The sequence below is a fragment of the Gigantopelta aegis genome, unplaced genomic scaffold (genome assembly GCF_016097555.1).
Source record: "Gigantopelta aegis isolate Gae_Host unplaced genomic scaffold, Gae_host_genome ctg1056_pilon_pilon, whole genome shotgun sequence".
Classification (NCBI taxonomy): Eukaryota; Metazoa; Mollusca; class Gastropoda; order Neomphalida; family Peltospiridae; genus Gigantopelta; species Gigantopelta aegis.
In genome coordinates, this window is record NW_024532411.1 from 4,090 (window position 1) to 20,589 (window position 16,500).

The window sequence follows — 16,500 nt, forward strand, 5'->3', positions numbered from 1 at the left end:
TTCCATTTAGAATCAACTTTACAACAAAAGCCTGCGTAATATCACTTCTATAGTAAACTTCCAGACTAAACAGGATGTGCAAGTATGAAAAAAACCCTTTCCCAAAAAAACTGTCTAGACGCTGCCTTATAATTACCCATGATGAGCTGTCATGATAATTTAATATTTCTCTTATTAATAAAACAGTCAAACATCAACATTCATTTTTCTTACTAAAACTGATGTTTTGATAAAGTTAAAATGTATCAAGCAAACACAACTTGTTCATCATCTCTTCTTCTATTTTTGCCACTTCTTCTATTTTTGCCTTTTCAGTGTTTATCATTTTCTTCTCTGAAATTCCTGATTCCTCTACGAAATAAAAACTGAACGAAGGAAGATTTATCACTAAACGTTTCTGGATTTCTAAGACACACTTCAAAAGCAATTCTTCAGCTTTCTCTTTTGTCATATCTGAGCGATGATGATGATCAAGTACACTAAGAGAAAAGTACGAACCATAACCATGAGCAGTGTACTCAACACTCGCTAACGTTCCCAAATAGTCCATAAAATAAAGGGAACATTTGTTAGTTTTAGGGTCATGCCTCCCATTATGAGGTTAACGAGAGTAGGTGCCTGTCGTAATCTCTTGGCCATTTCGTGACGAGTATAACTAGCAGCTGCATTAGGAGAAAGAGCATAACCATTTCTGATACGATAATAGGCAAGATTTTTCTGTATAAACTCTCCAAAGTAGACGGTATCACCAGTATCACCACACACAACCATTGCTAGTTTCTCGTCTAGTTTGAATATTTTGTCTTGGTTTTGTTTCATTACTAGGACACTCCGTCCAGCTGAATTATCATGAGCTAAAAGTACGAAATCGTCACATTTTATTCCAATAAGACACTCCATTGCTTTAGCCTCTAGTACAACCCTCTTTATACACGTGGCATCTCCGCCCACATCCGGATAACATTCCGTGTACATCTTATTGCATAAAAATACTATTTTTGACATCAGGGATAAAGACGGTTAGTTTTTAATGATAGATATCATTAGTCTGTTGAGTTACACGTATAAATGTAGTACGTTTACTGATCTCCTTGAGTTTACCAGCTCCAACATATGTGCACGTTGATCTTATACCACCTAATATATCCAAGACAGTATGATGAACATCTCCTTTGTATTCCAGTTCAACTGTCTTACCCTCAGACGCTCTAAGTAAGAAGAATTGAAGAATTCCTTGATTGATATTTCTAACGGAGCCTACCGATATTCAGCCACACCCCCTGCATATCGTTTCATTGCAGTAGCTGAACTCATACCATAAAATAGTTTGTATTCTTTTCCATCTCTTTCTATAAGTTCACCACCAGATTGATCATGACCAGCAAACATCCCCCCTAACATAACGAAATCAGCTCCTGCACCTTGAGAGGAGAGAGAGAGAGAGAGAGAGAGAGAGAGAGAGCAGATAAATAGAAAAATTAAAGTTCTCTTACAAAATGCTTTAGCAACATCTCCAGGACATGTACAGCCACCATCCTAATAATAATAGTAATATACTAATATATCTATATTAGTATAATATGAAAACTCACTGAAATAATATGACCACCAAGGCCATGTGCAGCATCAGCACATTCTATTACAGCACTAAGTTGTGGATACCCAACACCAGCTTTCTTTCTTGTAGTGCAAACTGACCCTGTGAGTACGTACCTTATCATCTATTTATAATTACATTAAAATACCGGGTCCAATGCCAACTTGATGATATCAGCACCACTTAAAATAAGCTCTTCTACCATTTCTCCAGTAACAACATTGCCTGCCTATACTCACACACACACATATATAGAGAATAATCTTCTATCCATAATGATTCTGTACTAACCAGGATAGTATGATTTGGAAAGTCTTTTCGCGCAATTCTCACAAAATCGACAAAGTGTTCAGAATAGCCATTAGCCACATCCAAACAAATATACTTTATATCTGGAATGGCAGCCAAGATACTCTTTGTCTTTTTATAATCTGTTTCTCCACTACCAGAGCTAACAGCCACATGCTAAAATTATTACAATAAAGAACAAGATAGTGATCTTATATATGAACCTCCAAACAACTTGGGTTTTCCTGGGCAAATGTCTGCCATTCCTCTAATGTGTAATGTTTGTGTATGGCAGTGAACAGACAATGCTATATTAGTTAAAATTAAAGGGTGTAGTTTTAAAGTGCTATAATTCCACCCACCTGAGATAGTGCTAAAGCCATTTCAAATGTACCTGTAGTATCCATATTTGCAGCTATTACAGGAATTCCAAAGTATTTTTGTTTGGAGTTGCGGAATATGTATTCTCTCTTTAAATCTACCTATAACACACAAGTGCATTTTAGACAACTCCCACTATGACAATATTGTTGTAATTATATAATTAATTAATTAATTTAAGACAATGCAACTCACATCTGATCTGCTCCGAAGTGTACTACGTTTTGGTCGAACCAAGACATCTTTAAAGTCTAACTTAATTTTGTTTCTATACGAGGCATGTCTCTGAATCTAGGTGTTTTTCACAGCTGTTATATTTTAAATATTCGCTCCACCCACTAATAATATATTTTAACCTCAAAGGCATTGTTTGCAGGAAATCTTTTCTGCATACAATATGCGATTAAGAGGAGTCATGGGAGGTCTTTTGTTGCTATCAGCGACTGGAAGTGCCACATATTATTGGAAATCGGATGATATCACGAGAAGAAAGATGCGAGTACATTTAGGTGGCATAAATCGATTTCTGAGGTGCCAATTGTAATACAATGAACAGTACTCTTTACATTTATTTACAATTCCAGATCAGCAAACTGTTGGTATTACTATTTCTCTTGACTACTGGTGGACATTACGGGGAGTTGATGATGTAAATTTTTATTGTCTTATAAAGATTGAGTTTTCACACCCTCATATTTCAGGATAACCCGGATTACAATAAAATAGTTGGACCCTGTCATCAGCGTGCAGCTGATCGCATTGTTGCAGGAGCTATGGCAAATGGTGGACTGTACATTAATTGGGACAAGGTTTGGGATCCTTTAACCAAATTCTCCCTCGTCAGTATATTGATACATTAAAAGTATTACTTAACAAGGTATGCATCATTTATATTCACCTGTCCATTTAATTACCTATGTATCCTTTTAAATGATACCCATGAATCCATTTTACTTTATTAATCCATTTATCAAAGTTACAATCCATTTTTAGGTACTAGTACGAGAGGAGAAAGAAGTAAGTCCAGTATCTATGTGACCACTCCCCTTTAAGCCACACCCCTAAACAGTTGGAGATGCTTTTCAAGGAAGACTTTCAACAAACTCCTAATGATATATTCACTGAATTTAACAGGCAGCCTGTAGCTGCAGCAAGCTTGGCCCAAGTATATAAAGCTAAAACTGACGAGGGAAAACCAGTGGCTGTAAAAGTCCAGTATATTGACTTGAGAGATCGATATGATGGCGATATTTGGACAATAAAGATCTTGTTACGAATCATAGCTTGGATGCATCCCAAGTTTACTTCTCATGGGTACTTGATGTAAGTATAAGCTCCACCCAATTAAGAGCTCCACCAAACATACACACTTAAACACTAAAGATTGTGTAATAATTAGTTGTATTAACAGGGGCTCCTCCTACTAGTTAGAATTTCACTACATGGGTGAGAATAATTTTGTGGTATAATTTGTTGCTCTATATGCAACCATATTCACTCCTAGTTTAGATATGTCTATTAATAATTTGTTATGTCTATTAATAACTTGTTATGTCTATTAATAATATGTTATATCCTTTAATAATTTATGTCTATTAATAATTTGTTATGTCTATTAATATGTTATGTCTATTAATAGTATGTTATATCCTTTAATAATTTATGTCTATTAATAATTTGTTATGTCTATTAATAACTTATTCTTTTCTTAAGGAACTCAAAGAGACTTTGTTAAAAGAGTTAGATTTTGAACATGAAGGTATTAATCAGGAACGATGTGCTCGACAATTAAGTCATCTTCCATTTGTACATGTGCCACAAGTTTATTGGAAATATACAAGTAAAGTATGTTAATGGACAGATGAATAGACAAATGGACTAATGGATAGACAAATGGACGGATGAATAGACAAATGGACAGAGGAATAGACAAATGGACAGATGGATAGACAAATGGATTGATACATGAGCTAATAGATGAATGTCATTCTTTCATGTAGAGAGTACTTACTACAGAATGGATAGATGGCTGTCAAGCAACAGATATTTCTTCTCTTAAAGAGATGGGTTTACCATTAGCTGAAGTAGCAGAAAAAATTACAAGGGCTTTTTCTTATCAGCTGTTTTTTTACTGGTTTTGTTCATGGTGACCCTCATCCTGGAAATGGTAAATAAAAATCATTTGATATTTTAGAACTCTCTCTCTCTCTCCCTCTCCCCTCCCCCCCCCTCCCTCTCTTTCTCTTTCTCTCTCTCTCTCTCTCTCTTCCTCTCCAGTTTTAGTTCGTAAGTCTCCTCTGAATGGTGTAGAAGTTTGTTTGTTAGATCATGGTCTATATGCTCCATTAAAGGAAGAGTAAGTCTATAATGATGATCTCTTATATTAACTAACTACTGTCTCAGAACTAGACTTGCATTCTGTGGTGTGTGGAAATCAACAATCCAACATGATTTACAAACTTTAAAACATTATTGTAAACAATTGGGAGTAGAAGGTTACTACAACTCATTCATCTATCTATTCATCTATCTATCCATACATCTATGTTTTTTTTTTCATTCATCCTTTATCTATCTCTCTAGATCATGAACTATTTGCATTAATAGTTACTGGGTCGTACATTAGATACTCATCGTAGAATGTTTAATTCAGCTGCACTTACTCGACAAGATGTACTTCGAGTAAAGGATACATTTAATAATCGTATGGAGGATGTAATATCAATACTACGTACTTTACCCTCTTCAATGATGCTTGTATTTAGGTAAAGAGTTCAAATTTTGATAGATATTCTGTCCAAAAATTAGTAATGATACACATTATTTAGAAACATGAATTTATTGCGCAGTATTAATCGAGAATTAGGGACTCCTGTGAACAGATTTACAATTATGGCAAGAATGTACGCTGAGTAATATATATAATGGTGTTCTCTTGATTATATTTTCCTTCTTTCTTTGTACTTTAATCTCTGTCTTGGTCCTTCTCTTACTCCCTCCTCCCCTTCCTCAGAGCAATAGAAGGTTATCATCATTGCTCTAGTCATCAGTCTCAATCATGGAGTTATTCCGTTAAAATGTGGATTGGCCTCAGAAGTTTTGACTTGAGAATATGGTAGGTCTTAATATAGATCTTAAATTAAAGATATCTTTAATAAGAGAACTACTATTAGATTTATTTATTTCAGGTGGTGGTCTTTTAAATCATGGTGTTAATTACTTGGTTAAAAATGTTAAGATATTTGGGATTATTCCAGAGGAGAGTAGAGTATTAGAAACATTGATGAGAACCTGATCGTACTCCTGTTGAACTTATAGCTAGATGTTATATTTTAAAATATTAAGACAAAATGTTATTTATGAAGCTTATTTATTTATTGTTTTATGATAAATTAAATTATTGAGCATAGAATTAAGAATACACTCTTAATTATTAACCAGTCTTTTTAATTCACCGATGTTCGAGTCGCCAGCGTTAATGAGATTCATAGCCGGTACACACTGCGCCCCACAAGAGCCTGAAGACAAAATCGTAAGTACATATATAAGGAAACCAAAGCAATCATGAGTGCCAGTGTGTTGTGGGCCAGCGTTCTGCAATGCATCAGACCTCTGAGATGGTTACCAGCATACTCTACGGAGTATCCGAAAGGCCGACTAGGATAGGGCTGGTAGTCTCCCTTTAAACGAGATGAGGCTGGTGTATTTGTGGTTCCGGTTTCTGAATGCGAAATTCCCTAAGAGCTGGAATCCCGTACGGCTGGTTTTAAGTTAGGGCGACGCTCCAGCCAGGATTACCTCGCGAAGACGAGGGTTACCAAGCCAGGTGGCGGTCCCAGCTAGCAATAGCAGGGAATCCTGGAGCCTAAGTGGAAGCCTGAGTGGGTGAGCGAGTAGGAATCGTTTGGGCAACACACAAGGGTTTTTTTTTTAATTTTTAATCTATTTATTATTGTGTTTTATTTTTTATAATCTTAAATAACTACTGGGAAGGTATGTAAGGAAAACTAGGCTGTGTTACTTGTATATTTTGAATTTAGCTAATATACAGGCCCTTGTTAAGTAGAGCAATTGTTTGTCTGCAGAAAGGTACCAGTAGAACAAAGGGGTGTTTTTTTTTTAAATCTAACAAAACATTAGAGAGCAGTTACTAATATGACTTAACAAGGACCTATGTAGTTAACTACCTGTCAATTAATCCCACTTCCTTAAAAAAACTAACTTTGTAAGGACTTATATATACTAGTAAAATAGTTTGTTATAATCTCGTTAGTTTTTTTTTGTAATAAAATCATTTTCTTGTATGAAAATCCAATGATATAATGTCATAACATTTTATTATGCAACCAGCATTAATCAGAGACTGAAGAACTACATATAAGTCTGAGGATGAGTATCATCAGTCTCGGACTGCTGATCTGTCTGTTGCATCAGTCTGAGGATAAGTACCAGTCTGAGACTGAAGAGGATCAGAACTCATCTGAAATAGCAGTTCAATATTAGTTATATGAAGGTGTCCATGTAGGTGTTATTTTCAAATTTAAATTTTGTATTGAAAGTACAGACATTGAGCCATACCTCTAAATAATTAAATTAAGTTGGGGTGTGGTCACTGATTTTAAAGAGGCCGGGTTGTGTGACTATGTCTCAGGCAAAGACATTAGCTAATCTCCTTCAAGAGGCTGAACAATTGACAGCTGATATTGGAGGAGACGAAGAATTACCACGAGTAAGAAGAAACCTGCAACAAATAGCAGAGGCAGGTCAACGTTTGCTTAGTAAAACAACTGTGGGACTTCCTGAAGATCATACAGATGTTAAAGCGTAAGTTATGATAAAATGTCATAAGCACAGAAATAACTAGTGAACTACACGTGTCTGTGCATTAATTAGAATGCAATCTCTTCCTGTGTAGGTCGATACTTTTGGGCTCTCGTGGATTTGATGTGCCTAAATCATCTCAACGTATTGAGACACTTAATGCAGCAAAAACTCTTGAGCCTATAGAACCAGTATGGGAGACAGACATTGAGGTTTATAACAAACGATGATACTTAATATGGCATATTAATGTAGGGGTTTTTACGAAATGAGAGAGAAAACACATTGTTAGCTGTCATTGAAGAGTCAAGGAAAAATGTACATATATACACACATCTGCTTGTAACTCTCTCTCTAACACACACACATGCAGACCTTTAACGAAGCAGATCAACGTCAATGGCAGAGTATGGAGAATAATTGGGAAGAAGAGAAAGAGAAAATCCTCAATTCCTTATTAGGCAGTAACCAAGATACAATAGAGTTACCTACACATTCTGAAGTAAGCATATCATAATATTATATTTTGCTACACTTTGTTATAATCTAGACAATAATAGCTGATCCTCTCAGCATGATGGGACGTAGTGCTCTAGATTCTGTAGAGATGGCCTATGCAAGAGAGGTAATGTCAGTACTTACTAATCTCTAGACTAGCAAGCTACCATTAGTAAGCTCTAGACTATTAAACATCAGTACTTACCACAATGACCTAGGATAGCTACCATTAGTAACATCAGTACTTACCACAATGACTTAGGATAGCTACCATTAGTAAGCTCTAGACTAGTAAAATCAGTACTTACCACAATGACCTAGGATAGCTACCATTAGTAAGTTCTAGACTATTAAACATCAGTACTTACCACAATGACCTAGGGTATTAGACTTTTCATTCATTATTACACATTCATAATAGGTTTATCGTGCTAATGAAGCTGAATTACATGACCTGTCTCATGCTCTTGTTACTGAGTTTTGTAATGCTAGTAAAAAATTTTACTGACAAGGTTAGAAAAAAAACAGTGACGTTATTTTAATAATAGTATTTTGTAAAGAGCATTAAAAACTCTGGGAACTCTTGAAGACTTTGGTAGACGTACCAACCCTCCCTCCAAAAGCATTTGAGCACCGCTCCTCTATAAGACTGCAAAAGGATTTTGTCAATCAAGCTCGTCATTTCCTGGAAGAACAGTAAGGGGTGTGGCTTATGAATAATTAATATTAATTTAAAATATTTACAGATATCGGAATATATTCGAGATTTGGTCTACAGTAACCTGTCCCAGTCCCAACTTGGAGGGGTTCCTGGTACACTCCAACTGGTCCGAAGTTATCTGAATTTAAAGCAGGCAACTAGTATACCAGGTTTGGAGGTATGGGAATGAATGAATGGAAGTTGTTGATATTCACATTGTTCACTGACATATATAAATATTTTATGTATGCCTTCCAGGATGGTTTAGTACAGGGACAACCGTTGTGGGCCCTTGTGTTTTATTGTATGAGATGTGGAGATTTTAGAAGCTGCTCTTTCTGCACTGTCTGAGTCTCAGTAAGTGTGTAGCTGGACTGAAAGTATAGGACTGAGACTGAACACTGAGTAATACAGGACTGAGACTGAATTCTAGGTAGTATAAGACTGAGACTCTACAATTTTTCCTTGTAGCGTGTGTGGCGATATTGTTCCTTATTTAGAAGAGTATAAAGATAGTAATGATTGGAGGTAGTACCCCTAAACTATTTCTAAATTGATTTTACTCTCTTTAATTAGGTTATCATCATCATTAGAGAACCGTCTACAATTATTGTACAAGAAAGTGTTCGAAGTTCTTCAGATCCTTTCAAAAAAGCTGTTTATTGTGTACTAGCTCGTGTGAAATTAAATGATAATCATTCTCAAGTGTTGGTGACCACTGAGGATTACATGTGGTTAAAAGTATGTCTATTAGTCCAGATATATCATTATATCTATATATTGTTATTGCTCACTATACCTGTTACCTATGTACCTGTTACCTATAGTACCTATGTACCAATGTACCTGTTACCTATGTACCAATGTACCTGTTACCTATAGTTACCTATGTATGAATATACCTGTTACCTATGTACCAATATACCTGTTACCTATAGTTACCCATGTACCAATGTACCAGTTACCAATGTATTGCCTATGTACCAATGTACCAGTTACCTATGTACCAATGTACCAGTTACCTGTGTATCATATTGTCAAGTGATTAAAGATCTATATCTTCTGATTTGATCTAGCTATGTCAAGTTCATTTTGAAGTAACTGAACATGGTGATCATATGACACTTTTCTAAGTTACAGAGATTTTACTTAAAGAATATGGTTGGTAACAAAACTATGTTAATTTGATATTCAACTTTAAATCATCACTAGGCGAAGGTCACTTTCAAGCTCAACGTCATCCTCACCTGTATTTTCAAGTTCTTCTCCTCACAGCTCAGTTTGAAGCTGTATGCATGGATGGACAGATGGATGGATGGATGGACAGATGGACAAATGGATGGATGGATGGAAATGGACAGATGGATAGAATCATTCTTCTTTATTAAGGCAATTGAGTTTCTTTCTCGTGTGGAGTCTCTTCGTAGTCATGCCGTTCACTTTGCTCTCGCCTTACATGATCTTGATCTACTATATTTAACCCTTCTTTTCACTCTAATCTTAGTTAGTAACACTACCAAATAATAAATTTATTTAATTGTAATTGTTAATTTGTTCAGTGATAGAAGAACCTAATGGTCTACAAAGACTTAATTTAGGTCGTTTAGTTGTCAGTTATACGCGTAAATTTGCTCTTACAGATCCTCGGGAAGCTCTGGAATATTTTTACAGATTAAGGTAATATGATGATTAAATTCTTTTGTTATCTCTCTCTCTCTCTCTCTCTCAGAACTTTGAAAGATGGACAAGAAAAGAATTTATTTTTATCTTGTGTGAGTGATCTTGTAACAGAAAGTAGAGAGGTATGTCACATATATATATATAGCAATATGTTATAATATTTTGTTTTCAGTTTGAAATGCTTCTAGGTCAAGTTCAACCTGATGGATCAAGAAAAGTTAGCGACATTCTGTCTCTATCATACTCTCTCTCTCTCTCTCTCTCTCTCATAGCCTGGATGTATTGACAAGTTTGGTAACAAAGTTGAAGATCTAAATGTACAAACAATCATTAATTTTGTGGCTACTGAGACAGAGAATCATGGTCGTTTTGAAGATGCTATTCGACTGTATGATTTAGCTCAAGTTAGTAGTTTTAAATCACATGACTGTCATATGACACGTTACTAGGAATATGGTAAGGTGTTGGAACTGCTGTGTCATCTAATGGGTGGAATTGTCTCTGCCCCTTCTTCCTCCGCAATCTGATAGACATCGTCTTAAAAATTTAGCTGTGTCAATTGCTGAAAGGTACATGTAAAAATAGAAAGCATGTACATGTAAAATCTGTATGTTTACAGTACTTTTTGCATTTTTGTTAGGTATCGTAACCTTGGTTACGCTGCCAGTCATCAAATAAGCCACACCTTTTTTCTTCTGCTGGATTTGATGTTATTTTTGATTCCTATCACGCTAAAAGAATCGATGAAGCGTTAGAAGTAAGTAACACCTTGTTTTAGTCAATGTACATGTTACTTGACATTGTTCTTATCTTGTCTTCTACAGATCATGAAAGAGTTTACGACTGTTACCTTTACAACTTGGAGAAACAGTAGAACAAAAGTGTCTGCATTTCGAATAATGGATGATCTTGTAAGAAATGGACACTTGCTTTAGATGTCATTATTTTTTTTTTCTAAATTTTTAGATTAGACAATGTTTTTCCTGACATATTACTTGCTGTAATGAGCATCCTGTATACTATGTACAAAAGATAAGTCTCTCTCTCTCTCTCTCTCTCTCTCTCTCTCTCTCTCTCATCTCTCTCTCTCTCTCTCTCTCTCTCTCTCTCTCTCTCTCTCTCTCTCTCTCTCTCTCTCTCTCTCTCTCTCTCTCTCTCTCTCTCTCTCTCTCTCTCTCTCTCTCTCTCTCTCTCTCTCTCTCTCTCTCTCTCTCCCTCCTCTCCCCTCCCTCTCCTATCCCTATGTTAATTCCCATATTCTATTCCTTAGTTCTACTCCCCTGAGAGGTGGCAGAGGTAGTACACCTCAAGGTGGTCAAGAAATGGTATAGAAAGATCTATTAATAGTACATAGTTGTTGATTGTTCTATTTTTAGCACAAGACCCAGTTACGTTCTCTAGCACATACACTCATCACATTTGCTGGAATGATACCTTATCAAATGTCAGGTGACATTAATGCTCGCCTTGTCCAAATGGAAATCCTCATGAACTAATTATTAATAGTTACTAACATTCTAATTGTCCTTTTGTTACCATGGCAATAATAATGCTATTGTTATGTGTAGTTGCTTGAGAATTGAATGAAAACTATAAATGAGACATGCTGACCTGCTCACTTACATGTTATTACATGTCAATAGCTGTTTTGTATATATATATATATATATATATATATATATATATAATTATTTACTTGTGATCTTGCATGTAAATCTTGCAATGTAAAGACATTGGACTTTAGTGACAACCTCTGAGGACACTTGTTCTAGTCCCATACTAATACTTTAGTGTATTATACAACCTCTATATTGAGGACACTTGTTCTAGTCCCATACTAATACTTTAGTGTACTATATACTATTTGAGGACACTTGTTCTAGTCCCATACTAATACTTTAGTGTATTATACAACCTCTATATTGAGGACACTTGTTCTAGTCCCATACTAATACTTTAGTGTATTATACAACCTCTATATTGAGGACACTTGTTCTAGTCCCATACTAATACTTTAGTGTATTATACAACCTCTATATTGAGGACACTTGTTCTAGTCCCATACTATACTTTAGTGTATAACCTCTTTACTTGTTCTAGTCCCATACTAATACTTTAGTTATTATACAACCTCTATATTGAGGACACTTGTTCTAGTCCCATACTAATACTTTAGTGTATTATACAACCTCTATATTGAGGACACTTGTTCTAGTCCCATACTAATACTTTAGTGTATTATACAACCTCTATATTGAGGACACTTGTTCTAGTCCCATACTAATACTTTAGTGTATTATACAACCTCTATATTGAGGACACTTGTTCTAGTCCCATACTAATACTTTAGTGTATTACTTGTTCTACAACTAATACTCTATATTGAGGACACTTGTTCTAGTCCCATACTAATACTTTAGTGTATTATACAACCTCTATATTGAGGACACTTGTTCTAGTCCCATACTAATACTTTAGTGTATTATACAACCTCTATATTGAGGACACTTGTTCTAGTCCCATACTAATACTTTAGTGTATTATACAACCTCTATATTGAGGACACTTGTTCTAGTGTGCACTGAATAATTTTTGGACAAGTACAGTATTTGATAGTTAGGTCAATTTATTATTGAGGAAACTTGTTCTAGTGGCAAAAATCAACTATCTAACTATCTAATACACAAACAATACATTCCCAAAATTAATAACTATAATAATAATAATAATTAATTAATTAACATGTCATGATTTAATTGGTTTGGGGTTTAGGCTTTGGAGGGAAGGTGGTCTTACTGGTGATGGTGATGTCACGTCATCATCTGGTGGTATTGCATAATCACTGTAAGACATACGTTGTTGAATCTTTGCTTTGTTACCCTAGGAGGGACAATAGGTCTCCGCTCGCTTTGAACAGGTGTTATATTATTAGGTACTTGGATATCCGGATCTGGGTTATTTAAAGCATTAGGAACTTCAGAATAGTCATCATCAAAAAGTGGAAAAGGTGGCGAGGTTTTACGGCCATTGGGTAAAACCCTGTCTAATACATTGTATATATCAGGAGTGGTACGATTATTGTGTTGAGAGGATAAAGAACTATAAGTACTAGCGTCCGAGGGTAATTGTTGTGGCTGTGAGCGATTATTAAACTTTGAGTAATCTGAAGTATTTTTAGTTTCAATGAAGTGATGCCGTGTCTTGTCAAAATCGACTTCATCATAAGCATCAGAGATCTTGTCTAAAGAAGGTGGTGAGCCTGTTGCATTAATAACATGTTGTACATGATTATAATCATTGTTTCCTTCAGTTACTCTTCTTCCTCCAATTGGAGAAACTCGTGGTGAAATATCGGGAGTTGGAGGTAATTTTTTACGCACTAAAACTGGACTAGTATCAGCGTAAATGAATTCTATGTTTTTGTCAGTTACAGTAAGAGATCCAGAATAGGGTGGAATAGGTGGTGGTACATTAGTTTGCTTAGGTTTTGATGGGTGGATATCACGTCCAGAACCCAGCCCAGTCATTCCTTGATTACAGCTGCTGTCTCCAGATGTGGTGTTGTTAAAACTTAGTGAATTATACATACCTTCAGGCAGTTGAATAGAAGGTTCATTCACAGGTTTCAGAAATGCATACTGAGTATCATCCCCATCTTTTATCGTTGAATATATTTCAACACTTCATCAGATGAGCCATGCAGGACTCCCATCTCATTGATACTATCTTTTAAATTTTTCCGACTTTGTTGTGGAGAATTCAAATGCCGGACCACTCCAAATTCAACACTAGATTGTAAATCAGGTTTATCATTAGATCCCAAAGGTAACGGTAAGAGTTTAGGGATTGTGTCTACGTAATTATAATCTGGATTTGATCTTTTGACGGTAGAGTTTGCCATTTTGACGGGGGTACGGGGGGAGGAACTGGAAAAACGTAGTGTCTCTAGTTTATCATAAGTCAGGGAGTTATCAGAGTATATATCATGTATTTTTGTATTTTTTTCTCCAGGATTGTAAGATGTACTGCGAGATAATTGTTGGTGGGGCACAGCTCTAAGAAGAGAGTAGTGAGCATTGTGGATATCCTGTTCAGAATTTCCAAGTCTTGTATTATAACTTTTGGAACCAACATTTTCTTGAAATGTAGGTGTATTAATGACTTCATAATTGGGCTGATAGTGAGGGATTTTATCAGCTGGAGAAAGTGATTTTTCAGGCCCTCTTATACCGGGGACATCAGTGAATCCTGGAATGAGATCATTGGTATCAGTTCTTCCTCGTACTAGTGTTTGGTTGACTTTTATAGGTTGATATGGTGGGGGAATTGGAGGACGTGGACCCCGTTTTTTTAACTGTATATTAAATAAAACAATTTTATACTAAATAGATGGATTAATGAATGGATAGACAGTTGTATGTGTAAATAGATGATAACCTGTGGTGAGGGGTGCTTTCATTGGCTGCTTCCTTTGTGCTAAGAGATTGATAACAGTTTCTAATGTATGCGTAATCAGGACACTTTCTTGTGTTCCCAAACACAAATATACCTTCACCTGTTGAACTACGACTGAAAAAGAATAAGATATTTTTAAACTGTCAACTAGTTTTGATTTTATAGGAACAAGATCTGTTGTTTTTAAGAGGGAAACTAGTTCAAGTTACCATACAATTGTATGGTAACTTAAGATTATCATGAAACAGGAAATTAAGTTACGCTGTAAACATGAAGTGTGAAAAATAAACTGTTGGGATGTCTCTTTTAATCGTCAAAACAGGTAACAGGCTCAGTTTATATCATATATATATGTGTGTGTGTGCGCGCGCGCGCGTGTGTGTGTGTAGATTTACTTCCATCCATATTTTATTACCTTCAGCAATGATTTGAATTTGGTTAACTTTGGCTTTAAATGAACGAATATGTCCCAATTGCCATCGGACTATTTCGTTTCTTTCTCCCTCACTCCACACAATCATAAGATCATGACAAAATCTCTAGCAGTCCTGGACCAGAATAACGAAACATAGGAGAACTCCACACTTCTATTGCAAACTGGACAACATTCCCTGTACAATTGAGATATGGCGGTCATATAGATGAATCAACTGATGGCCTGACCAGCTGTTAATTTTACACTACATGTACATGTATGACAAACCCTTTGACATAATACAACACAATGTTGTCATTTACAAATACAAGGTGATGTGCCAAGATATTAAAGCCAAAACTATAAGTGATTTAAAAAGCATTACTTGTAACTGAACATCAACTCCAATTGGAATTGATAATAGTTCCGGTACACACGGTAACTAACTATATAGGAATATAAGTGCCTGCCAAAGATTGTAATCAGTATGTACCTACATATTTTACTATGACCTATTCTATAGCTTCTTTCTGTACATGTATATATACATGTACATGTACATGTATATATACATGTACATGTATATATATATATGTACATGTACATGTATATATAACACAATTAGGATATGAAAACATGTAGTAATTAGCGATGATTGAACTTATTAATTTTCTAGTAATCATACCAGGAAAGTTGAGTGAAACCTCTCCTTATAAGGATAAGACTAAATATGGACATCTATAATTTTATCTCCATTTTATAAATACACCTCAACATTAAGGAACTGCTATTACTTGATGTATTAATAAAAAGGATGTCTTTTTAATGAAAGGTTAAAACATGTACTTTTTTTACTTTTTATAAGTGTGTAATCATATTGTATCTGATGTAATACAGTTTATTATACAACATTAAATAAGTAAGGAAATTTAAGAGAGGATTTGATATAGAGGATCAAGCTGTCATATTGTCATAATTATTGTTCTATAAGTTAGGGGACAGTTATCTTAAGATTTCCCTTCTCTCCTCCATATTTGTCACATGTCAGTACTATAACACATGAGAGTTATGTAGCAGCTGTCCTTATAAGTTGATTTAGTTTATATAGAGTATGGACATTATTTAAGATACTATTGTAACCATAGTGTCATGAGCATGTATGCACAGATATTATAAGGTAATTGTTATGATGACTAAGAATGTCAACAGTACATATAAACTACATTGTGATTTGACGACTAAAAGTGTTTTATAGTCAATAAACATTGTAAACATAACATAAAATAGTTTCAATAACAGTAATGTTACTTGTGAAAAGTTGGTCCATGTGACTCATTCACCTTTAAAAGAGTGATTCTATTTGACCAGGTACAGTGACTTAGCACCTACATGTTGTATGTGCTTAGTCTTTTTTGTTTGTTTAACTTTTTTTTCAATGTCCACCATTGTTAAACAGTTAATTTAACAATAATTTCTTCAATGGGATATTCAGATATGCACAAAGAATTTAAAATTGTTCAGCTAATAAATGCAACGAGTAATTAAAAGCTGGTCATTTAATAAAATACCTTATTAAGGTATCATTGTATGACAAGACATTTTCGCATACCATATGTAGATAATTCTTAAAACTACTTATATTAGTTCAAATATGCCATTCTCAAC

At 35.1% G+C, this 16,500-nt stretch overlaps 4 protein-coding genes across 4 annotated transcripts; 2 read left to right on the forward strand and 2 right to left on the reverse strand.

Moving 5' to 3' along the window:
* Positions 1 to 528: 528 nt before the first annotated feature.
* LOC121390879 (proteasome subunit beta type-2-like) lies at positions 529 to 975 on the reverse strand. Its single transcript, XM_041522745.1, has one exon. The coding sequence runs from the start codon at positions 973 to 975 to the stop codon at positions 529 to 531; it is 447 nt and encodes a 148-aa protein (XP_041378679.1).
* A 52-nt stretch (positions 976 to 1,027) lies between these two features.
* On the reverse strand, positions 1,028 to 2,633 carry LOC121390881 (GMP reductase 2-like). The gene is given in 9 exon segments (XM_041522747.1): positions 1,028 to 1,208; positions 1,262 to 1,421; positions 1,494 to 1,536; positions 1,593 to 1,826; positions 1,889 to 2,062; positions 2,110 to 2,193; positions 2,248 to 2,367; positions 2,462 to 2,534; positions 2,623 to 2,633. Coding segments are annotated over 9 exon segments (1,080 nt in total).
* A 30-nt stretch (positions 2,634 to 2,663) lies between these two features.
* On the forward strand, positions 2,664 to 5,182 carry LOC121390882 (uncharacterized aarF domain-containing protein kinase 5-like). Its single transcript, XM_041522748.1, is given in 13 exon segments — positions 2,664 to 2,688; positions 2,851 to 2,915; positions 2,968 to 3,061; positions 3,064 to 3,143; positions 3,260 to 3,283; positions 3,336 to 3,567; positions 3,570 to 3,589; positions 3,980 to 4,111; positions 4,267 to 4,389; positions 4,391 to 4,433; positions 4,544 to 4,622; positions 4,906 to 5,031; positions 5,095 to 5,182. Coding segments are annotated over 13 exon segments (1,131 nt in total).
* Positions 5,183 to 6,908: 1,726 nt separating this feature from the next.
* LOC121390883 (nuclear pore complex protein Nup93-like) lies at positions 6,909 to 14,024 on the forward strand. Its single transcript, XM_041522749.1, is given in 17 exon segments — positions 6,909 to 7,090; positions 7,182 to 7,299; positions 7,343 to 7,405; positions 7,461 to 7,589; positions 8,332 to 8,398; positions 9,498 to 9,574; positions 9,675 to 9,792; positions 9,851 to 9,962; positions 10,015 to 10,087; positions 10,138 to 10,182; positions 10,238 to 10,369; positions 10,415 to 10,477; positions 10,479 to 10,534; positions 10,606 to 10,673; positions 10,676 to 10,722; positions 13,276 to 13,329; positions 13,977 to 14,024. Coding segments are annotated over 17 exon segments (1,452 nt in total).
* Positions 14,025 to 16,500: the final 2,476 nt, after the last annotated feature.

Excerpts from the sequence above, each read along its gene's own strand:
- LOC121390879 (XM_041522745.1), bottom strand. The coding sequence starts at position 975 with ATGTACACGGAATGTTATCCGGATGTGGGCGGAGATGCCACGTGTATA.